Source organism: Molossus molossus, unplaced genomic scaffold (assembly GCF_014108415.1).
Source record: "Molossus molossus isolate mMolMol1 unplaced genomic scaffold, mMolMol1.p scaffold_m16_p_14, whole genome shotgun sequence".
In the NCBI taxonomy this organism is placed as follows: Eukaryota; Metazoa; Chordata; class Mammalia; order Chiroptera; family Molossidae; genus Molossus; species Molossus molossus.
The window spans coordinates 7,390,489-7,414,821 of NW_023425349.1; the positions used below are offsets into that span (position 1 = coordinate 7,390,489).

General features: G+C 57.7%; 1 protein-coding gene across 1 annotated transcript in view; it reads left to right on the forward strand.

The window, feature by feature from the left end:
- The first annotated feature begins 1,197 nt into the window (after window positions 1–1,197).
- NIBAN2 (niban apoptosis regulator 2) overlaps window positions 1,198–24,333 on the forward strand; it is a 48,357-nt gene continuing 25,221 nt past the window's right edge. The window contains exon 1 of the mRNA XM_036261828.1: window positions 1,198–1,304. Within this exon, the coding sequence (XP_036117721.1) occupies window positions 1,250–1,304 (55 nt within the window). The 5' untranslated portion in view covers window positions 1,198–1,249. The remainder of the gene's footprint in view (window positions 1,305–24,333) is intronic.

The window sequence follows — 24,333 nt, forward strand, 5'->3', positions numbered from 1 at the left end:
CTTCAAATCTCTCTTCTGTGGCGCTGACAGGACAGAGTACCTGTGTTCGGTAATGTTAACTTTTATTAGCACAATTTTCTGCCTCGGTCACAGTTACAATAAGAGCTCTCTAATTACAGGTGGGATGCATGCAGAAGTGCTGAGTGCTGTCACCAGGGTAAGCAAGCAGAAACTGGATGACCCTTTGGGTGCAGTAGAGGTCTGAGTATCAGCAGCCAAGGAAGGGCTCTGCCACCCCAGGCCATGATCTGGGAATCATGGTTATTAACCCATCTATCCACCTTGGGAGGTCCCAAGGGTAGGGTTGAAACACATTCCTCAGGTACCTGTGATCCACCCAACCCCAGCCTGGCAGGCCTGGCATCCTAAGTCCATGCCTACGGGTCCGTGGGTTTTGAATCTGAGTCTTAGGCAAACTGTAAAGAGCTATTATTTTTTCCATTCCTCACTTGGCCTGTCCCACGAGCCACCTCCCCAGGGAAATACCTATATGCTGAGCCTGAGAAATGTCCTGCCATCACTGGGACCAGGAATGCCTTTGAGCAGGAGCCGTCCCTGCTCCCTCCCCGATTCCTGCATTATTGTGCAAGACTGGAGGTCACACCTTCAGAGGCAGGTCGGACCGAGGCCAGAGAACTTCCTGAGAATGGCAGCGCGGGCGGGGCTGGGGGCAGGAGGGCATGGTGCAGGGGAGAGAAGGTGGGAATGGGGCGCGAGCGCTGAGCTCCCGCACTTCGGCCTAGTGTCCGCTACCAGTCCCCCGAGTCCTCCTCGCGTGGTTCTCTTCACGCGCAGGGAAGGGCAGGAGTGACACCCAGGGCAACCCCCGTTCTTTCAGATGACCCCCCATCCCCATCTCTTTCTTCGGTTCGGTCGCTTCTGGTGCGCCTCTCTCAGTCTCTCCCCGGTCCCCCCTTTTCTCCGATCTGCTCTTTGTCTCTGTCTCGCTGGCAGTCCGGCGCCCCTGGCCCCTGGCCCCGCCCGCCCGCCTGGGGCCGCGGAGGGGGCGGGGCTCGACCCGGGGGCGGAGCCTGGCGGGGCGGGGCGGGGCGGGGCGGGGAGCGGCGGGGCTGAGGCTGCCCCTGACCGACGCGGCCGGAGCCGGAGCGCGATCGGGGTGGAGGCCGCAGCCTGGGCGACGGGAGCGGCGGAGCAGGGCGGGCCGGGCTCCATGGCGCCAGCGGCGTCCGCCTGAGCAGCGCGGGCAGCGGCGGGTGGCGGGCGGATCGGGCCGCGGCTTTCCTTCACGATGGGGGACGTGCTGTCCACGCACCTGGACGACGCCCGGCGCCAGCACATCGCAGGTGAGTCCCGCGCCGCGCCGCGCGCTCCCGGGGTCCAACAGGAGCCCTGGGCCACGCCCCCACCCGGGCCGGCCGGTCGCCTGGGGCTGGGGTCTCCGAGAGCCAGGTCCCGGGTAGGGCGGGAACGGCTGGGGGCCAAGTCCGAAGCCCAAGCTTGTTTCCTCCACGTCTGGGCGCCCCTTCCCAACCTCTTCAGAGCTCACCCTTCCCCCTCCAGAGGGGACTTGAAAACCCCTGCCCTCCAAAGGAATCCCCACGGAGCTGGTCCCATCGGATCGGATCCCCAACACACTACTCCAATCGAGCTGTGGGAGGGGTCGCAGTCTCACCCCCACCTCGGGTATCTTATCCCAGCCCGGAAGCATTCCAGGCCCACTCGGCCAGCGTGTCCAGACCGTCTTCCCTAACTGTCCCAGTCCCCAGCTCTCCCTGCCCCAGCTCCAGCCCCAGTACACGTGGCTGAGACTTCCAGGGATGAGCCCATCCATGCTTGGGACTGAGCCTGGGGAGTGGGGCTAGAAATAGATGGGGTGCACAGGAGGGGTGGGTCAGAACCCCTGTCCTTTGGCTCAGGCTCAGCAGGGTGTTCCTGCTGCTCCCCAGGGAAACACAGTGACTGCAGCAGAGTCCCGGGTTCCTCCTCCCCTAACCCCAGAGAAGGGAAAGAGGGTGAGACTCTCGGGCTGCCTGGGAAACTCAGTTCTGTGGCTCCCCTCTCCACCCTGGGGGAGCTACCTGGGTGGAACCCCGGGGTCTGTTTCCCAGCCATGAGATCTTGGACAAGTCTCTTAATGTCCTGGCACCTCAGTTTTCTCCTCTTTAAAACGGGGTGAATGATTTCTTCTTTATTTATGAGTTGTTGAGAGACTTAAGCAAGCTAGTTTACACAGAGGAGGCACCAATGACAGGTTGCTGGTCCCTGTAGGGTGCGGGGGCAGCCTATGGAAAGAGGAGACCATTCATCTCCACTGAATTTGCCTCACCCTGTCTGATGTGCCCAGAGCACTGTGTCTGCTTACACACTTATCTTAATGTGTCTCATAGAGAAATTTCACAAGCTGTATTCTGCTGGATAGTACCCCTTGAGAACAGGGACCAGGTGGCCCTTAACTCCGGGTCCCACCCCCTCTAGGCACAAAGAAGGTGCTGGGGAAGGTTTGTCAGGTAACTGTGGTCCTGAGCCCATGGCGTAAGCTCCCCCTTTGTATCAGAGGCTGGGGCTGGCCCTCGATGAGGGTGATGTAGAAATGAGTCAGACCCTCTGCTGCCTGGGTCCAGCAGGGGGTTAAGTCTGGGAACTGTTGCTTGTAGGACAAGGACTCAGGGAGGAGGAAGGCCAGGGCGGAGTCTTCCTGTCCCCTCCCTGTCGGTGGCAGCCTCCTGGGGCTCTGTAACAGTCCATCCATTCACCACCTCCTGTTGGGGCCCCTCACCCAGCTTGGGTGGGGTGTGCTTCACTTTCTTCAGTGGGATTTTTCCTTTCCCCACACCCACTCTGGCTCTCCCCATCCTCCCACCTCCTGGGCTGAGAACTGCCAGAACCCCCCCCTCCCCCTACCATGCACAGGGGAGGAGGCTAAGACCACAAAAGGTGAAGTGTCCTTTCCTGGACAGGGTTGGGTTTGTTTTGTGGATACCAGGCTGGGTGGAAGAGGGTTGTGCCCACTCTGAGCCTGCTGGCCTCCCTCTTTTCAACACTTCAGTGCTATTAATAACCCCCTTCAAATGCCTTAGATTCCTGGTCCAAGCTCACCTGAAGGGGCTCCTGAAGTGTAGGGGTAGCAGCTTAGAAGGAAAGGAAGCCAGCACGCCTCCAGCCCTTGCCAAGGTAGTGAGCTTCCTTAGAAACCTCTGCTGGGGGGGGAATGAGGGCATGCTTTTGCCACCTCCAGTGATCCTGCACCCTCCTCTCCCCATCCAAGGAGCAGTGGGCACTTTCATGCCAGACAATTAAAATTCCAGCGCCCTCCCTATCTGGGGCCTGGTTCTTCGCCCAGGAAACCTGGGGCCGCCCCTGTAGAAACGTCAGGGTTTGGAACACCCCCCCCCCCACACACACACACAGTGCTCTGAGCTCCAAGGCCTGTTAGAATTCTGTGGCTTGACTGGCCCGCCCCCGAGCAGGTGAGCAGGTGAATGCCGGCTGGCAAGTCCTGGCAGGGGTCAGGCGTGCTCCTGCCCACGGTGCTGTTTTGCTGTCACTGTGCCTTTCATCCTGGGATTTCAAAGCCTCTGGCAAGCAGGGGCTTGCTTGTTCTCACACCAGGGCCCCTTGGGGCTGATGCAGGATGATTTCCTCCTGCTTTTATGAGGGAGTTTGCTCGGAGGAAAGAGCCCTGGAGCCCTGGTCTGGGAGCCAGGAGGCCTGTGTAACCTGGGCAGCCCCTCTCTCTGGGTCTCAGTTTCCCTAGTTGAGAACTGAAGAGTTGTGCTACCTGATGACTGATGTCCCTTCCAGCTCCGAGAGCCGAGCGATCCCAGATTTTCCCCACAAATCTCCTCCAGACTTGAGCCAGCTCAGGGTCCTCACATTGACTCCGCAGTGTGTTAGTTGGCAGGACCTTGGGCCAGCATCTTAATCTCAATTTTCTTATCTGTAAAGTGGGAATAATAGTCCCTTCCTACTAGGTACTAGTAGGATTTGATAAGGTAAGAAACTCAGCCCAGCGATTGGGGCGCAGTAAGTGCTCAGCAAACAGTTGCTTTGTAGAGACTGTCATTCCCTCTCTGTTACTGGTTCTCGGGTGGGCAAGGAGAGTGGCCAGGTGTGTGGAGTTTGAAGGTGGCAACTGTAGCTGTGGTTTAGGTCCTAAACCTAAAACAGGGGTTGTGCAGTCCCTGGGGTCAGGGTCTCTGGATTTAAGAGTTCACTGGGGTGTTCAGAAACCTTGATGACTGGGTTCCTTCCATGTTGGCATATATGTGGGATGGATGTGGGTTATCTGGAGTGGGAGGGCAGTTGTGGGGGAAGCTACAAGGAAGTGGACAAGGAGAGGGGGGGTTAGGCCCACGGGATAGGATTAGGGCAAGAGAATGGCAGTGTCTGGGTGGCCCATGTCGGAGCTGTATGAGGAATTCTTTTAAAAAAAAATAATTTTCTTTATTGATTTTTTAGAGAGAGAGGAAGGGGGAGAGAAATAGAGACATTGATGAGAGAGAACATCAATGGGCCGCCTCCTACATGCCCCCCACTGGGGATCCGGCCCACAACCTGGGCATGTGCCCTGACTGGGATTCGAACCAGCGACCTCTTGGTGCATGAGTCGACGCTCAACCGCTGAGCCACACCAGCCGGGCTATATGGGGAATTCTTTGCATATGGTCTGAGCCACATAAGCCAAGATGGAGCAGGTGAGGGAGTGAGCTCGCTGTTGCTCAAGATGTACAAGTAGGGACTGGGTCTTGCGCCGTTGGCAGGAAACCTGGCCTTGCCTGGAGGGGCCCTCCTCCCTCTAGGACGGCCTTAAAGGACTTGCCATTGCTCTAGGAATTCTATTGACCAGGATGAAATTGTGGGGGCCAAGGAACCCCCCCACTCGCACATACTACCCTGAAGTTTACTACCTAGAGGCTAGTGAGGGAGTCCGCCCGTACCTACGCGCCTGCCTTCTGCCTTCTCACTTTCTCCTTGCTGATTCTTTTTTCAAATAGCAGCCTTATTGAAACATAATTCACCTGCCAGACAATTCATCCACTTAAAGTGTACAAGTCAATGTTTTCTTTTGTGTGTATTCAGAGTTGTGCAACTATCACCACAATCAATTTTAAAGCATTCTCATCACCCTGAAAGGACCCTCTACTCATTAGTAGCCATGCCTGCCCCCCACCCCAATCCTTCCCAACTCTTGGTGACGTTGTTTGGTCGGAGCACCGCGCACACGCACACGATGTGGCGGTGTGAGGTAGAAGACCGGGCGCTCCCTCTCTCTTCCCTCCCTTCAATTCCACTCCCAGAAGAAACCCCTCAAGTTTGGCGTGTCACTCTTTCCAGACGTACAGCTCTGTGTGCACGTGTAGTTAGCTCTGGTTCTAAAAGGAGGTCCGATGATATGTGTCTGTGGTTTGCCTTTTTCACTCAGTATGTTGTGAATGTCTCTCCAGGTCAGAAGGCATGGGTCTGCCCGATCGCCTGTCGGTGGGTTTCTCTGTGCATGGCGTGGCTTATTTACCGGGTCCCCTGTCACTGGACACTTGGGTTGTTTCCAATATTTGGCTAGTAATCTCTGTGCTGCCAACCCAAACCTCTTTGCCCATGTCCCATGCCTGGTCCCAGAAGCACAGAGACCTCGAAATGGAACTCCTGGGTCCTGTGTTGATGCATAGCCTCTGAAAAGGCTATAAACATTTGACACCCTTTTCTGTTGGTCCATAAGCATCTCGTTTGTTTACAGAGCAAAACAATGAATGCCTTTTTCCAAACTGATTTTAAAAATCTACCTCACATCTTTGGGAATTGGCTGTAGGTCCCCGAAGTGAAGGGCTGGAGGTGTGCGCTTTTGGTCACCCCCCCCCACCCAGGTGTGTGGCTTCCTAGTTGCTGCCTGGGCTTTGCAGAGAGACCAAGCTGGCCAGAAGCAGCTTGGCTCCACCTGGGCTGCTGCCCTTAGCCAAGGTCTGGGTCAGTCCCCGGGGTGAAGTGTCTGGGGATTCTGCTCCGCTTTTGTGTCTCTTACATAATGTGCTTTTGTTGGAGCTGACCGGGCCCTCCCCCCTTGTCAAGCCTCCACTCTGTCCTTTCTCATGGCCGAGGCTCCGGCCCAGCCTGCTAGGAGCTGCTTTCTGCCTCACGTCTCCATCCTTCCCGCTTCACCCCTGCATTCTTCCTCTACACACTGCCAAAGAGACCTTCTAAACCCAGGCCGGCCCGCGGCCTCCCTCCCTGCCTCCGAGGAGTGAAGTGGAGACAAGAGTAGGAATCCCGCGCCATTCTGTGATAACCACTTCATTCTTTAGTGGTCTTCCCCTTCTGTGTTTATTGTTGTACGTGGCTGAGACCGTGGCTCAGTTTGTGTCTTGCTTCTCCCACTACACAATGTATAGGTCACTGGAGCGTCCCAAAGGCTGCTTCTTGTGCCGCCCGAGGCCCTCCATACAGAAAGACCATTTTCCCAGCCTTCTCCTAGGCCGGACATTGCCGGCTTCACTGTGACCAGACCGCGGCTCTCAGAGGCAAATTGAGTCACTGTGTTTGCTTCCTTTTCTGCCCTGTTCAGCTCTCCCGCTGAGGACAGACTCATTCTCTGGCCCTCTTCTCCCCTGGTCGCTTACCCCAATCTGGACATTTCAATCTGGATGCACCTCTGAGCATCTTTCTGTAGGGTAGGGGGCTCAAAGGGGCTACCTCTGAGCTGGGGACATGGACTGATGACATTGACCTTTGGGTATGTGTGACTACTCCCCCAGCCTGCAGGGACTCTTATTACTTGGTTTCCTGCCTGAGGATGGTGATTGATGGAGTAGGGAGGGGCCATGTCAGGCTCTGAACAGTACCTGTAAGATTAGTCACCCTTTAACTGATCACTTACTATGTTCCGGCCTTCCTTTGCCTGTATACCTCAGGGAATCCTCACCCCCTCCCCCCTCCCGGTGTTTCACAGGTAGAGACAGAGCAGGTCAGTGGCAGGCCTAGGCGCAGGCCTGGGAGTCCGAGGTCTTAGTTGTTAAAACCGTGCTCCACTGCGACTGGACCTTTCCTGGTGCCCAGGTTGGGCAGGGGGGCTACGTGGAAAAGGCCCTGAAAGGAAGCAGGGGTGGAGGAAGGGGCCCGGGGATGGGGAGGAGCCGAGTGGGAACAGAGCCTTGTGTGTCAGAGGCTCCTGTAGGTTGCACAAATCTATCCCTCCTGTCATTACTCATTCTGAGACTCAAGTCCCTCCTTGGCCAGTCTTGTTCTCCCTCATGTCTCCCCCTCCTCCGCAGGCAAAGCTCATGACTCACTTTGCCCTGGGTCTCCAGCAGCATCATCCTGCGGGTTGCACAAATTCCTGAACTGCTTCTCCCTTGCCCTGCCCCACCCCCTCCACTTCCCTGCCTGGGCGAGGAGGGTTTTCTGAAGCCCGGTGCTGGGCAGTTCTAAGGCATAGTGAAGGCAGATAGATCCCTATACCCTCAGCTACCCTCAGCTACCCTCGCCGAGCGAGCCCCCCTGGTGGAATCTTAGGCTCTGAGTCAGGAAGGCCGCAATCTTCTGATCGCACAGATTTTAAAACTGGAAGAGCAGGAAGTGCCGACCTCTCGGGGCACCTGGTTCCACCCCCTGGGAACTGTCCAGGTTTGGATACACTACCTCTGGCCCGCTGCCTGGTGACACAGTGGACGATGGAAAGTTAGAAGCGACAGGGAGTTGAGAGGTTCGGGACAAGGCTCCGCAGTCAGAACGCTTGGGTTCGAGACCCAGCTCTGCCACTAGACGGACTGGTGTTTTGGGACAGGTCGGTCACCTTCTCCAAGCCCCAGCATCCTCTGTAAGAGAGGATGGCAGGAGTGAGGATCACGAGCGCCAGCCCTGGACAGTGCAGCCCAGGGCTGGCGAATGGTGAGAAGTCAGGGGTGGCTGTTCTGGTTGGCACTTCATTGAAGGTGGTGTGCCAGTCTGTCCTGGGGCCTCAGACACCCCCAACCCCCTTCTGTGTGCCCCGGAAGTTGGCACGCCCCAGGTTGAGGAGCACCAGGCTGTGGCTCTGGGCATCTGTGGCAGGTACCTGGAGGATGGTGAGACAGGGTCCCTGGTTACATAGCACGGTCAGTCATTCAACATCGGCCACACTCTGCCTGGCACTGGGCAGGGCACACAGAATAAATGGGTGACGTACAAATGAGAACACTCCCCCCCTTGCAAGGCCTTGTGTCCAGAACTAGACTTGCGGGTCTCAAGCCTGGTCCTATTGGCCATTTGCGGTGGGGCTCTGGGCCAGTGGTACGCTTCTCTATGCCTTTTCTCCATATCTGTGGCCCGAAGACCAGTATCTGCTCTCGGGGACTCTCTGCCCCTGGGAACGCTTTCCTCGGGGACTCAGGGCGCCTTCCAGGCAGGGCTGGGTGGGTTTGGATGTGAGCAGTTGAGGTGGAGGGTCCCTTTCTGCATGCCTGTGAGACCCACATGGGTGTGATGAGCTCTGGCCCCAGACACACTTGGTCCTTCTATTTTTTTTTAACATATATTTTTGTTGACTTTTTAGAGGGAGGAAGGGAGAGGCAGAGAGAGAAACATCGGTGTGAGAGTGGAACATGGATTGTGCTTCCTGCAGCCCCCGCCAGGGATCGAGCCTGCAGCCTTTCGGTGCGCGGGAGGACGCCCACCACCTGAGCCACACCGGCCAGGGCTCGGCTGTTCTTTCTTTCATTCAGTCAATAGTTGTTGAGCTTCTAGTGTGCCATGTGCTGTGCTAGGCCCCAGGGACATGCTGGTGCACAAATTCCTACATGGCCCCTGCCCCTCTCAGAGGGGCAGACCTTCTGTGGGAAGGTGTGAAGGGTGGGGGAGGGATAGGGTGAAGGGGAGGAAGCCACGGGGACTGGTCTCGGAGAGGAGGGGACTTTTTCCTGAGGGGCATGGGGAGGCCTCAGAGGCATTTTCGGGCAGAAGTGTCACAGGCAGATCAGTGTGCATGAGGGAGGATGAGAGGAAGGCCCAGTGGTGAGTGGGGGGCCTGAGCCAGTGTGGATGGGGGTGGGGCACAGTCAGGGCACAGTGTACATGGGGGAGATGGAACAACCAGGCCTCCGTGATGGTAATGTGTGAGGTTGGGGACATCTGGTGTCTGTCCTTCTCGGCCCTGTCAGGTCGATTTATCAAGGCAGCCAATGGTCCCCCTCTGCTCCCATTCCTCCTGTGACAGGAGACTCATTCCCTTTCTAGGCAGCCCTGAGTGTGAGAACTTCCAAGGGCAGAGTGGGAAGAGGACTAGGCCTGGATTCTAAGGACCTAGTTTGAGATCTTGTCTCAACTGCCCTGTTATGTGATAGGTCCCTTCCCTTTTCTGTGCCTCAGGTTCCTCATCTGTAAAATGGGCTTGAGGTAGCCCAGACCTGCTAGGTAGTTGTGAGGGATCAATAAAATGATATGGGTACAGCTCTTTGCATTTGAGAAAGATTTGGCTCCTGTTGTCATTAGCTATTATTGTTGCGTATAGTCCATAATGGGACTGCAAAGGAAGTCCCTCCTGTCAGGGAGACTGAAGTGCAGGGCTTGGGCTAGGGCACCGGTACAGGGTCCATGTGCAGGGGTGGGGCTCCAGGAGGGCAGTCAGGAGGGGCAGAGGAAGAATGAATTGTGGTTTGCAAAGGGTGAGCCCCACTTTCTCACCCACACATCCGGGGCCAGGCCAAGCCGACTGCAGCTGCTGCTCACCTTCCCCACGCTCCACGCCGAACAGAGCTGCTTGTATCCAGTCAAGTCTGCTAAGCCGGAATCTTCTAGAACAGGAGCCCCTGGGGCAGGGACTACTCATTCCCCGTGCTCCGCTCAGCTCTAATCTACCCGCCTACCAGGAGCCGTACGGGTGCAGGCTGGAGGGGAAGAGTCCCAGGGCTGGAGCCAGGTGGCCTTTGGCAAGCCTTCCTCCTCTCCAACCTCACTTTGCCTCTGTGCAAGGGGCACTAGCACAGTCTCTAAGACACAGTCAAAGGCCACGAAGACAGTGCCCTTCTAGCTCTGACCTCTTGGTAGTCTGTGAACCTTGGGCTGCATTGAAGGCACAGCGCAGGTGCTCAGCAAATATTTATGACATGATGTCATCTTGTCATAGGAAGCGCTGAGCAGGGTGGTGGCGATGAAGCAGTGACATGAACCTGGGGACTCATACCAGCCAAGAAGCTCCATCAGGCTGGATGCGGTGTGGTCGTGTCACAAAGACAGTGATCTTGTTTTACAAAGCGCACCTTGGCTGGGAACACTTGGTCAGCCCAGCTCAGCAGGCAGCGAGTCTGGCCTCTGGGAGGCACTGGCTTCTGCCGCCCAGGGACCCCTGTCCCCTGGGCCTCAGCTGTCAGTAAAGTCGGCAGTGATCCCTGCCTGTGGGGTGTGTGGCGATCCGGGGGGCAATGGTTCCCGGCACGAGGGAAGGTGCTGGGTGATTCCATTTTAGCCGAGTTCAGGGAGGAGCCGCGTCATTCGCTGCCTGCCAGGGCCTTAAGGGGTGAGGTGACATCCAGAGAGGGGTGAGCTGAGAGTCTCACATTTTGGTTTTGCTTTTCTGCTTGGATTTTGGGAATGTTCTTGAGGGGTAGAGGGAGAAAAGAGAACAGAGCTTAGGGTCGGGAGCCGCAGCTCCGCCCGGCCACCGCGCCCCTCGCTGAGTTTGGAACTTGCCTGATGGGCACGGGCTGCTTTTCTCCTTGTGGCCCAGACCCTTCTTCCTCCTAGCCAGGCATCGAACCCCTCCCCCCATTTTGTTAGAGTGAACTGGGGCTCAGAGAGAGGGGAGTGCCCAGGGTCTCAGAGGATGCAGCATGGCCCTGGCCTTTCCTGGGTCCCCTCTGCCCCCGTGGCCGGCCCAGACAGCAGAGACTGGTCGGGAAGGCGTGAGCGGCTGGGTGGGGCTGTGAAGGTTGTAATTTGGAGAACTGAGTAAACAAACAAGCCCTGGGTGAGGGAGAGAGCGGCCCTGTGCGGGCCTCACAGATAGGCCTGTGTCTGAGCAGACAGCCCGGGCCTGTCCACCCGCAGACAGTGAGGTGTTCTGGAAGACTTGAAACAGCCTACTCCCACATTGAAAGCTTCCAAGAAAGGGGGAGGGGGGAGAGGGTGCGGCCCGACCCCCTGGGGTGACCATTGCTCTGCCCTCCAGGCTCAGCTCAGCAGTCACAGTTCACTGTGTGACTTTGGTCAAGGGCGGCTCCTCTCTGGGCCTCAGTTCTCCATCCCTAGATGGGGATGATCCCGTCTCCAGGAGGGAGGAGACGGGGAAGATTGGAGGCGAATGGTGGAACACAGGACCCCTTTCTCTCACTGGCCTGCCTGCGGCCAGCCAGGACCTCAAGTCTCGGTGCTTCTTCGTGGCCAGAGGGCCCCGCTCTCCAGCAGAGGGGTACTTTGTAGGTGACCCGGGAGTCAGCCTGCTCCTGGGAGGCCAGAGCTCCAATCCAAGTCAGGCTGGAACAGGCCGCCCAGCTCAGCTTTCCTGTTTGCCTGATGAGATTGTGCCGGAATCTGAGCGGAGCTGCTGCTGCTTCCCTGCGGATGGGGGGCTGGGCTGCTCGTCTGGTTGGAGCCCCCAGGGTGGGCCAGCAGACTTCCTGTGTGATTAAGGGCAGAGCCCTCCACTCCCCTCCCTTTCTCCCCCCCTCCTCTTCCTGTGTCCCCTGTGTGGCTTCTGAGAGTTTGGCTCTGTGAATGGGACCTCTGTCTAGCCTCCGCTCTGGGCCTCAGTTTCCCCATGGTTCAATGAAGAGGTTGGATGACTCTGGAAAGCCCTCTGGGTGTAGTTCCAGACCCTGAAAGGCCCTGTAAGACCCATGGACCAGCAGCCAGGAGCTCTCCTTCCTTGGCCCCATGTGCACAGGCTGGGTCAGGGCCCCTCCTCTGGCCTTCTTGCATGGTTGTGGTTCTGATTCTCCTCTGTGATATGACACCTGGAGGGCTCAGTCACAGTGGGTTCCCGAGGTGGACAGTGTGGCCTCGAGGGTCAGAGCTCACTCTAGCAGCCACTAGCCATGTGCCCCCGGGACAGTTCCTTGGTTCTACTCCTTAGTTTCATCAGCTGCAAAATGGGAATGATAATAATACTTCACTGGGTTGTAAAGTTTAAATTACATGATGCGTGTTTATAAATTACATTTATGAATACTTAACATAGCAGTGGGCACAGTAAATGCTCAATAATCAATAGCTTAATGAACACTTACAGGTTTAAATGGCTTTAATTCCTTAGCAGTGAATGAATGAATAAATATCATTGCAAAAGGTTTACATTCTCTCAGCATATAGGGACCCTGAGGCTGTTTGGATGAAGAAGGGTCTGGTGGTTGCTGAGTGTGGGTTAGGGGTTCGAGGGGTGGGTGGGGCCGATGCAGGCGGGTGCAGAGCCCTGGCTGGTTCTGAGTTCCCCTCTTCCTTCTGGAAGGAGCGGTTTGGGCCCCACTGTGCCCGAGACCGCAGGCACGGAGCGCACGCAGCCACACAGGGCTTCCTTCCTCCTGGCCTGTATTCCTCTCCGGCTGACTGGCGCTGAGCCCGAGGAGATAGATGCCCATCCTGGGAGAAGCAGGGGCCTGAGGATTGTTGATGGTCAGGCTGCCCCTCCCCTGTCTCCTGTTTCCTCTGCAGCTCCAGGTGGTAGGCTATAGGACTGAGCCCCTGGTGTGGCAGGCGGGGAAAGGACACCTGGGCCCTGGTGCCCTGATGACTCACTGTGTGTCAGGCACAGGGGCACACGTGTTTGACACCCACATCCAGCTGCCCAGGCCCTGTCTGTGTGGAGCTCAAGGAGCGATTCGAACAATAGTTACCAGCCAGTCGTTAATTAAATAATTATCCGAGGGCAAATCTTTGCGACCAAATGACCCTCGTCCTAGCGAGTTCACACTTGTGGGCCCTTGGCCAGGCTTGCGCGGAGCCCTTGTGTGGGACCGTCACGGCAATGCCCGTTATTTGCTCTTCTGTCACAGATGAGGGAACAGGCTCCTGGTGGCCAAGGGACTCGTCCGGGGTGCTCTGAGTGGGTGGGAGAGCGAGCCTCAGTTCCCACCCAGCAGGCCTGTCTGGGAGGGGCGCTGTGACAGAGGCCGGGTCCAGCTGCTGGCCCCCCAGAGTTGGGCCGTCACTCCTGGGCTTTAGGGGGACGAACACAGCCTCTGGGACTGCAAAGCCGAAATGCTGGACTGGAGGACTGGGTTCATAGTCCCTGAAATCCTTTCTTTGTGCGTCCCGAGGCAGAAATTTGGGGTACAGAGGCCTCTGGGACTACAGCACTGGTCCTCCTAAAGGCCGGGCAGGAAACGGCTGCCCGAGGAGGGTGGTCCTCGCTGAGCCCATCAGCTGTGGGAGCAACACCAGAAAGGTGGCTCGGAGGGCCTGGGGAACCTGCCCACCTTCCGCACCTGGAATCTGCCCGAAAGTGGCCAAGTGGTCACATTACGTTACAACACTGGTTGAAGCAGGGAAAAAAGGCGGGATGTCAACCAGTAGGTCATGTTCAATGGCATAATAGGTAGCCAATAAGGTGAAGACGTAGTTCCGTTGGTCTGCAAGTGTATATATCTATACAGTGTAGTAAAAAAATATGGAAGGAAATTCATCGAAATGCTAATAGATATTTATATTTTTTAGGGCTGGTAAGAAAATGATTATTTATTTATTTTTCTTTATTCTCTCTTGGTTTCTTTTTCATGGCAAAGATATTTTTAAAAAATACTCCTATTAGCCACATTTTGGGGGAAAATCGTGATTCTTCTGTCTGACTCCAGAATCCGAGCCACTCTGGCCGGTGGGAACCCCAAGGGGGTTGCAAGGCACGAGCAGGCTTGGAGAGAGGTAGCAAGAGGAAGATTCTAGAAGGAGGTGTGTTTGAGTCTTGAAGGACAGGTGGGATTTTGGCCATCAGAGTGGGGGTACAGGCAGGAAGCGGGAGAGGCTTAGCGCAGACAGTTGCCTGTCTTTGGAGTGGGGCCGGGGGACTGTGGCTGGAGAGAGGGACAGGAGCCCTGCCTGGTGTAGCCCAGAGTGCCAGGCAAAGGGACCAGGGAGTGGGGAGCCCTGTCCCATCAACACTCACTGCCTGGGTTTTAGAAAGAGGATTTTACCTTGGCTGCTCTAAGAATAGCAACAGACATCTACTGGGCACTTCTTCTGCCCTGCCCGGGAGGCACTGGCTGTGGATGGACAGACTAGTGGTTGGAGCCCACGAGGGTGGATGAATTACACAACATGGAGCTCGCCCCCCCCCCCCCGCCCCGTGCCAGGCAGGGAGGCGCCGTGGGTGGGCTCATTCAACTGGGAGAGTCTACGACCCACCAGCCCGCCACCCTTCGGTGCCCTGCTCAATGCTCCGGCCAGAGTGTGGCCCCAGGCCCTCAGGTGACCTGCGTGGTCCCTGCAGGTGTGTGCGGCCGAAGGCTGGGCTCAGACACTGCTTTCGGCAGTGCTCAGGGCTCCCCCTCCGCCTGGGTGCCTTGTGACCTCAGCTCTCTTTCGCCATCTGTGCAGTGGGGCTGCCATGGCTACCTCTGAGTGTTGTGAGCTTTATGAGGGTGCCACACGCCTGGTGCCCGGCGCAGAGGGAACACTCAGAAAAGAGTTGCTGCCCTTGGGGTGCAGTGTCCCCGCCAAGGCCTGGGCTTCCCTCCTGGACTCTGGTGACAGGTCTCCAGGTCTCTCAGCAGGAGCTCTGACCCCCCACCCCCCTCGGTGGCTCCCACCTGCCAGCCAGCATCTGCCAAAGGTCGGTCCTAGTTCCTGGAGCTTGAGCTTTCAACGTGGAGTTTCCTCAGAGTGGTCGTCATTACATGAGCAATATCTAACGATGACAGAAACTTAGAAAATAAAGAGAAATAATAGGAAGAAGGTGGAAACTGCCAAGAACCCTGCCACCCAGAAAGAGCGACCCGCGGGCACTTCCTGATGCACAACCAGCAGCAGGGGCGGGCCCCGCAGTGCGTCCCCTTAGGTCCTGGTGGTCTGCCTTCCGACTTGCTCAGCCAAAGCCTCTTGCTGGGCACGCGAGTTCGTGTTTCTCACGGCTGTACGCAGTGCTCCGGTGGACCGCCGGGGTCGTTTCTGTGGCTTCGTCCCTCAGTTCCCCCGTCGAGAGCTCGCTCAGTGCCAGCTCGTGTGGGGCTGTGGGTGCCCGATGGGGAGGCAGCCATTGTCCTCACCCTCCCAAGGACCCCTTTCTGGGAGGACAAACCCAGCATGGAACTCCAGCCCAGGAGGGGGTAGGGCGTCTGTGGGAGCCCCTGGACTTGGTCGTCAGGGGCGGTTGTGGGAGGACTGGGTGTCTGGGCACCACCTAAAGGATGAAGGAGGAGGGCGCTCACAGGCACAGGGGCAGCTCTGCAAAGGCCTGAAGCCCAGACAGCGCAGGTATTTGGGGAACCAGAATTTCCCAGAAATTGGTGGTTTGCTGTGGTTCTTGCTACTTCCCGGTGCGCATGACACTTTGGTAGTTGTTTCTGAGATGCCCATGCGTCTGTCCCTCTGTGGGGCTGCTCTGTCCTTCTCCTGGGGGCCACAGAAGCAGGGTGCTGTTCCTGCCCGGGGTGAGAGCCCGGCAGACCCGGGCCTCCTGCCTCTCGGCGCGGTCCCCCCCTGCCCTTGAGAGGGTGGAAGGGGCTCCAGGGTCTGCTCAGCTCCGATTTCCAGGCCCCCAGCAGGTGCTGTATCATATGACAGAACCTGCTAAGGAGGAAACTGAGGATCCGAGCTTAGGTGACAGCTTGGTTTGTGTGATGGGGTAGTGACCTTTTCTGCAGCTGATGTGTGTGACCTTGAGCTGGCCTGGCCAGCCCCAGAACCGGCCCCAACTGCAGGAAGTGCCCCACAGGGATCAGAGAGCCCCTGGGGTGGGAGGGGTCTGTGCCCAGGCCTTAGCTGGCCTTCCTGAAAACCCCAACCTCTTCCGTGTCTTGAGATGCCTGGGAGACTGGACTGAGGCGCCCTGGTGTAGTCTCGAAGCCAGGGACAAATGCTGACGTGCCAGGTGCTGCGGGAGACCATGGATGAGACAGACAGGTCCCTCCCCTCATGGGGGACACAGACACCGAACAGTTAATTATTGAAGCACAGTTGTGCTGAGGACTAAACTGGGGGTTCTGCTTTATGGGGGTGACTGTCAGGGACAGTGCTTTCAGTATTCCAGGTCGACAGGTGGGACTCGGAGCACTGATCAGGCCTGATTGCAGTCGCCTCTGGGCCTGCCCAAGGGGTCCTGTCTTACGTACCAGTCCGAGGGGGTCATGGTCTTGAGGGTCCAGTGCAATGGAGTCCAGATCCTTCACTGGAAAGACAAGGAGATGGAGAGCCAGGAAGTGTGAGGGACTTGCCCAAGGACACCCAGTAGTAGTCAGTGCCCAGACTCGGGGCCGAGGGACCCTTGACCCCAGGAAGCAGACGCAGAACTTGGGCCTGCTGGCTAAGAGCAGCTCTCCATGGAGCACAGCTAGGGGTCAGCAGGCACCTGGCACAGGCGTGTGAGGCTGGCAGGGCCTCCAAGGGGATTTTTCTGGTACCTCCCCTTCTGGTCCCCTCTGGAGCCCGTAGAGACCTGCAGCTGGTGACCCAGGGTGGGGCAGGGCCCGCGTCCCTGCTGTCCCTGCTGGTAGCCCTAGGAGCCTTGTTATTTGAATACACTTTTCATCTTCTATCTGCATAAAGCCTCACCACGCTCTGGGGCCCTGGCGTTCCGGCCCCAGATTGGGTTTCCTCTGGCCCAGCAGCAAACACGTAGTGGATTTTTATAATGGCTCACCTTCCTCCCTCTCGCTCCCTGGCTTTGAGAAGGCAGGAGCCCTTCCCCTACCCAGGGAGCCAAGCACTGCAGGCAGGTGTGTGTGCATGCGTGTGCGTGTGTGTGAGTGTGTGTGTGTGTGTGTGTGTGTGTGTGTGTGTGTGTGGACTCAGTGAAAAGGATGTGGGCATCAGAGGGCGCTCGGCTAATGAAATGTGGGGGGTTGTGGCTCTGGGAAGCCCCTCCCCATTAGAATTGCACCACAGTAACTGGCATTTATTAGTGATTGGTTCTCATTAGAACAGCAGCTGGCATTTATCGGGCTCTTACCAACAGTCAGGCAGAGTGCCAAGCACTTCTCACACGGTGTCTTATTTAGTCCTCACAGCAACTCTCTGAGGTGTGTACTACTTTTCTCTCCATTTTATAGATGAAGAAACTGAGGCTTGGGAAGTCATGGTCTGTAGCAGGGCCAGGTCTGCTGATCCCAATGTTTATATTTTTACTGTTAACCCCCCTCTTGGGAGAGAATCTTCTCTGCAGCCTCCTTGCCAATTGGCCATCCAGCCTCTGCTTGCACACCCCCAGTGATGGGGAGCTCTCTACCTCCTAGGGCCACCTGCTCCACACTGGGTATCTTAGAAAGCCCTCTCGAGTTTTATCTGTCTTTGGTGAGTCACTTGAGAATGGCTCCAGTTTGGCTTCAGCCTGCTAAGACTGGGTTTTCCCAGCATCTCTTTTCCCAAGGAATTATCCAACCCTTTTTGTTTGGGGAGAAGAGCTAAGTCTTCCCTCCTTTCCCTTAGCAGCTCCTACCTGGTACTCAGCCCTTTAAAGAGTCATTCATTGCCCGGCCGGTGTGGCTCAGTGGTTGAGCATCAACCCATGTACCAAGAGGTCACCAGTTGGATTCCTGGTCAGGGCACATGCCCAGGTTGTGGGCCAAATCCCCAGTGTGGGGCATGCAGGAGGCGGCCAGTCTGTGTTGTCTCTCATTGATGTTTCTATCTCTCTCTCCCTCTCCCTTCCTCTCTCTCTAAAATCAATAAAGAAAAAAAAATTTAAAGAGTCATTTATCATGTACTGAGCAAGATTGATGTTGAAACCGTAGAGGATTTTCATTGACCTGGATGTCCTACTGTGATAGAAAAAAACAACAACAACGTATGGGTACAAGATATCAGGAGAGCAAGACACACATGGTCCTGCCCTCGCGAAGTTCAAAGCACTTCACATCCAGCCTCCCTCAGCCTTGTCTCCCTGTGGGAAGGGGAGGTTCAGAGCGACAAGGACGACCCACCAAGAGCCCCACGGAGCAGACTGGCTTTGGTTGGCCGAGGTTTGGTGGTGTGTGGTTTGGTGGGTGTTTGCCTTCAGAATTTCATTGGCATTTCTCTCCCCATCTTCCCTTTGGGGGCCCAGAAAGATTGAACCCCAAGCATGTAGCTGCTTCTCTGGTTCTTATTTGCATGAAATACACCACAGAAAACTGCCATTAGCACAGGTCAGCTGCGTCTGTGTCCATCCTGATGACAGTAACCGTGTGAGGGAGAAGCCGGTGCACAGAGAACACGGCGCTCAGAGGTCAGGCCACGGAAGCACTGAGCAGGGGTGTGCTGTCGGTCCCCAGCCAGGGTCTCTCGGGGGCAGGTGGACAGGAAGTTGAGTTGGGGTGCACAGTGCGAGGTGGCTGGTCCTGTCCAGGGCACCTTGCAGCTCCGGGGGTCTCCAGCTGCCTTTGACCCTCCCTTTGATTCTTCCTCCATGACTCCATTGGCCTGGGATGTGGCTTTGGCCACGTCAGGCTCAGACACCTCGGGGCCGACCTGAAACGTGCTGCTGGGAGTGGAAATGGTGCCCTGTGGCAGGCACGGCGCTGGCCCCAGGGGAGGGTGGGTAGCCGCGCCTGTCCTGGGTGGCAGACCCCGCAGAGGGGCCTTGGCACCCCTTCTTCACCTTTCCCAGCTTGGTCTGTGGTCCCAGAGAGCAGGGATGCCTGGGTTCTAGGCCCCAAACAAGCCGCCAACTGTAGGCTGTGGGCATGGGGCTGCTGCCAGGCAGGGAGGGAGGGGCCGGAGGGGATGAGAGGGCTTTTGTTTCCCTCTGTTTGTGTCTAGATGGGAACTGACTTCCTCCCAGGCAGCCTGGAGGTGTAAAGGAAAGGGCAGTCCCGGGTGGCTGGGTCCTCAGTCTGCCTTGTTTGTGACATTTCTCTGGGCCTGCCCTCAGCCACCCCCCTGCTCGGGCCCTCCTGCCTCCGAGCTCACACTTCCCAGCAGACCTGGGTTGCTGAGCCTCAGTTAAATATTTGCTAACTGAGAAGAGCTTTAAAGGCAGCTTTGTGGACGCCCCGGCCAGCTCCCCGGGCCGCCGCCTTGCCCCAGACCTGCTTCGTGATGGGGAGGCCTGGCCAGCCTCTGCCCTCCGGAGCCCCCAGGCCCACGAGGCCCCCTGCATGGCCGCTTTGGCATCTGAAACTGGATGCGTTTCCGCCGGGCGTTGTTCACCCAGCAAGCGCTGGGTGCCGGGATCGGACGGGTCTCTGTCTGCGGGGAGCCGGGTCGGCGGAGCCTCTCACAGTGACACCGTAATCGTAGCAGTGAAGAGTGCCACGGAGAAGTGGGGACCGTGGTAGCAGAGGCTGTGGGCACAGGACTTGGGGGGTTCCTGAGGAGGTGACGTTTGAATCTGGGGAGGAAGAGGTGACATTTGAGCCTGGCCAGACGGTGGAGGTGGGCTCTGGGAGAGCATTCCAGGCCAGAGACCCCAAGACCAGAGCCCGTTTTCCTGTCTGGGAACGAAATCCCCACTAACTTCTTTCTCACGAGGAGCTGAGCCACTGACAAGGGCTATGGGAGCTCACTGGGCTGCTCCTCCCCCACCCCCAGCCTCAGTTGCCCCATCTGTCCAATAGAGAGCTGGGACTTGAGCTGCTGTTACCAGACCCAGGGAGCTGCCCGCCCAGGGGGGATGTCCCAGCAGGGTGCACACGCACCTGTGGGTTCTCCCGGGGCGCACAGGGCCAGGCTGGGACGGAGTGCTGGGCAGAGGTGAGCTTGGCTTCACCTCCCGTTTTGCTCTCACCTGTGTGATGTCACCTCCCCACCCGAGCCTGAGTCCTCATCTACAAAACGGTTTGACAATACATCTGGGCGAGGGTTAAGTGAAATAATGTTGACTAATTGTTAACACAGGCAGCTGCCTCTGTGCCTGGCACTGGGCTAAGTGTTACATGCATTAGCTCATGCCCCAGTTATTATTATAATTATATGCAAATAAAACTGCAAACCCTGTGATGGGAGAGATGAAGTTTGGGTAGGGCCTTAAAGCCTGGTTAGGTTGAGAATTGTGGGAAAGGGGGAGGGGGGCTCCAGCCAGAGGGCACAGCCTTGGTGAGCGCATGGAGGTGGGGGTACCTGGGTCAGGTCGGAAATGGGTAGGGTGGGGCCTGGGAAGGGCAATGGGATTGGGATCCTGGTGGGTCCTGGATTCAGTGTCATGTGCTCGCGGCTGCAGGTTGCCAGGCCCCGTGTAGGTGCTGAGAATGCAGTGATGGGTGAGCCCACGGCCTCTGGGAGGCCGGCGAGAGCCTTTACAAAGTGCCACATGTGACTGTCTCCTGAGGTTTCCACAGCCCTGGAGTCCGGGTTCAAGCCCCAGTTTGCAGTGTTCTTCTTCTTTTTTTTTTTTTTTGGGTACGTGCCCCTAGTGGGAACCGAACTTGGGACTCCCTGGTCCGCAGGCCGATGCTCCGACCCCTGAGCCACACCGGCCAGGGCGTTCTCTTTCACTTGGCAGCTGGCTAACCTCGGCCAAGTCGCTGGGCCTCACAGTCTCTGATACCTGTACCCACCGCCTCGGCCGTGTGCAGAGTGCTGGCCCGGGTGCGGAGCGCGGGGTGTCACCAGCCTGCCTTGTGCCTTTCTAGCTGTGTGGCGTGAGGCAGGCTCTGGAACTGCCCCACGCTTTCCTGTTTCCCTCCATCCACGGGACGACGATGAAACCTCCGTCCTGGCCACGTGCTCTCTCTCACAGAAAGTCCCTCCCACGGAGCTGGCACGGCGTGAGGTGATTGTCGTTATGGGGCCTTTGCGCGGGGCCGTGCCAATCTCTGCATCGTTCCAATGGTAGCATATGTGCTGCCGAAGCGGGCACCATTATCGGGCTTTTGGTGTGCTGAGGGCTGCTGTATTTATGGGGAGAGGTTTTGCCCCGGGGAGGGGGTGACCGCAGCAGAGGGTCCCTTGAGGGCACCTGAGGCCTGCAGGGAGGGAAACCTCTCAGGTGGCAACCACCTTCCCGAGGAAAAGGGACAGCATTGTGCGCATTCTCTCATCCCTGGGCCCGGCCACAGCCCCTGGGTTGGGCCTAAGCCTCCCTTTCTGTGTGAGGAATTTCTGGGTGTGTGTGGGGAGCCTTATTGCTCAATGGGGGCGGTGTCTCCCTGTGGGGGGCGGCCCTGGCTCCAGCTCGCTGCCCGGGGCCTCTCGATCTGGGCTTTCTTCCCATTCCCACTATGTGCCAGGCCTTGTCCCAGATGTGGTGGGTACTGCCAGGGGGAGTCAGACAGGAACACGCCTGGACCCACTGTGAGATCAACAGGGGGTTTGTGGGAGTCGGGGGCATCCCTCAGCCTGGGGAGTCCCTGGGGGAAGAGCTGAGGCGTGGGCTCGGCGGAGGAGACAGGAGTGTTCTGACCCAGCGGAGCCTGTGCAGGACCCGTGGCCAGCAGAGGCACTCGGGGTCTTGGGGAGCCCAGTGGGAGCCATAGGAGCTTTTTCAGGAGGGGAAGTTCAAGGGGGAGGATCGGAAGGAAGGGGGGAGACATTTGGAGGTGGGACGGGCATACCACGGGAGTGGCCTGGCGGGGGGTGCGGTGAGGGGCGGGCAGTGACTTTTGCTGTAGTCTGGGCTGAGCTGTCCTGGTCCCTGGCTGGGAAGCCCGCTGCACCTTGATGGCCTTGTGCCTGGGAGCAGGGCACGGAGGGGTCGGCATCCTCTTGGGCCCACCAGTGGGGTCCCAGGGACCTGCCATTGCCTTACAGGTGCTCTGAGCACACCCCTTCTTCAGGGCACTCATGGGGTGCTCTCCCTGGGTGCTATTCCCCTCTGGACAAGGACAGGCCTGGGGGTGCACCCAGGTGTCCTGCCCCGTCCTGCATCCGCCTCTGCAGAGTTCCAGTTGCTCGCTCAGGCTCTCCTCATGGGCGGGCTGCCATCCCCGTCCCTTGCTGGCCGAGGGAGCCTGTCATTACCTCTCCACCAGGTCCCCCTGATTACGGGTCCTGAGCAGGAGCCTTGTCAGCCTTTCTGACAGCGGCCACCCACAGGGCCGGTGCAGCACAGGGCCCCCCCCAGGGGCTGGCGGTCTGGAATCGGGGGGGAGAGATGGATTTGCCTAAACTTTGGTTCCCGGCTGGACTCAGACTCTTCTGGGTGACGTCATGTACAAGCTGTCTGTGCCTGGGGAAGCCACCTGCCCTCTCTGAGTGTCGGTGCCCGCCCCTGTGAAGGGGGACAGTGCACGAACAGCGAACGGCAGCCCTGTGCCGGGTGCAGGGGGTGCGCAGGAACAGCCTTGCTACTTGTGTTAACAGTCCTAGCGGGTGGTCGTGGAGAAAGGCCTCGGGCTGGGCGCTGGGGCCCGGCACACTGACCATGCTCGGTAGGGATGTGCGGGTGACCCTGGGAGAGTGTCGGTACCTCTAACCTCGGGCTTTCCCTTCCCTCCCACGGTGGTGCTTGGAACAACTACACAGCTCAGGGAAATGGAGTTTCTGCCCCACTGTCTGCTATTCCTTCAACTCAGGGGTGGGTGGCTCTCTGGCGGGTGGGGTTGGTGTCCTGGCCTGTCTCCCCCACGTTCCCACCCTGGCCCTGCTCCCCAGAGCTCTGGGAACTAGGCAGGCAGGTTCTGGGCCTACCCCACCCTACAGGGTACTGCCTGCCTGGTTTCAGTCGGCAAATCTGTCAGCCCTGAAACCGGGCAGGGCCTGGTGATGAGGTGTGTCCCTGGAGCCCACTGGAGGGACCAGACGAGCCAGGAACAGGCCTGGCACAGTGCCCTCGGCTCAGGTCAAATCAGGTCTGCGACAGTGTGAAGCCCCCAGGGTTGGCACGAGGCTGATGTGGTCTCAGCTAGAGAGCTTCCTCTTTGCCCTGGCACCCCATTGTCAGCATGGAGGGGTGCCCCAGGCCTGGACTTAGATCCTGCTGCCTCTGCAGCTTCCCAGTTGAGGGACTTGGGGGGGGTCTCAGTTCTCTGGGTCTCGGTCTCCTTGTTCCTCTAACAGGACACCACCTCTGCCCGGGGCTGACTTGAGGGTTTGGGGAGATGATCCAGGTGAAGATGTAGCTCAGGTATGGCGTGTGCTGGGCTCTGAGAGGGCCATGGGAAAGCAAAGACACTCCTAGCTTGGCAATGCAGACTCAGGGCGTCGAGTGTCACCGTCTCGGTCCGCCCTCGCAGGACCCTGTGCTCCTTCCTCCCGTTCTCAGCTCAGCAAGTACTTTCTTCTCTCTGAGCCTCAGTTTCCCTGTGTGAACAATGGGCTCAATACTCCATCTTCTGCGCTCCCAGAGTCCCCGGAACGTCAGGCCACCTGGGGTTCCCCAGTTCTCTGGGGCCTCCGTTATCTCAATGCAGGAAGTAGCATGATCCTTAGCGTTGTCAGTTTGGAAAATCAGAGATTAATGTCCTTCCGGCCGCTTTGGCTGCCGTTGGGCTGGTCCGGGGATGGGCAGTGGTTGCCCAGCCTGTCTCAAGGGCTTCTCCTGGGTTAGAAGAACCTTGGACAAGAGCACTTCATAGGAGCCCCCATCAGGGTTGTACCTTCTTGTTGGGGCAAAGCGCTTTACTCTCCGTAGCTCATAGATCTTACGCCCAGTCAGGCACACACTGTTGTGCCATTTTGCAGAGATGGAAACAGGTTTAGAGAGGGAAAGTGCTTTGGCCAGAGCCACACAGCTCGTAGGTGGCAGAGCTGGGACTTGAATTCAGAGCTCTTGTGCCCAGAGGAAATGGTGCTGACTCCTGCCCCCACCCCCTCCTCTGCCAGCCTGGGGGGAGGGGCGCTGTGGTCAGCTCCCACTCAGTTAACTCATCAGCAGCTCAGAGGCGGTGCTGAGGCCAGCATCTGGTCAGCTCCCCGGGCCAGGACAACACCGATTAGACCGTCATTGAGATTTTAGATCAGCTGAGCCAACAGAGACCCATCCACCCATTTTATAAGTAGAACAGTTGAAGCCCAGAGCAGATGGATAATTAAGGACCCAGTAGGTGTGAAGGTTCCCTGCTAGCTCTGACCAGATGGGGGACAGAGACCCCAGACTTCAGGCCTGGCTCTGACAGTATAGCCAGTGTTGGGAAAGTCACTTGCCTCTCTGAACCTTAGTTTCTTCATCTGTAAAATGGGGACAGTAAAGCTGGCTTTACCTTCCTCGTAGGACCAGAGGCCCAGCAGGAAGGTGTGAGGTGGGGCTTTGGAAATGCTGTTGTGCTGCAGTGTGGGAGGCCAGGGAGGAAGAGGCTTTGGTTTGACACACGGTGTCTTTCCCTTCCAGGCTGTGTGTCTTTAAGTCGCCGGGTCTCTCAAGTCCCTTAGCTGGGAAGCTGCAGAGGCAGCAGGATCTGAGCCCAGGCCCGG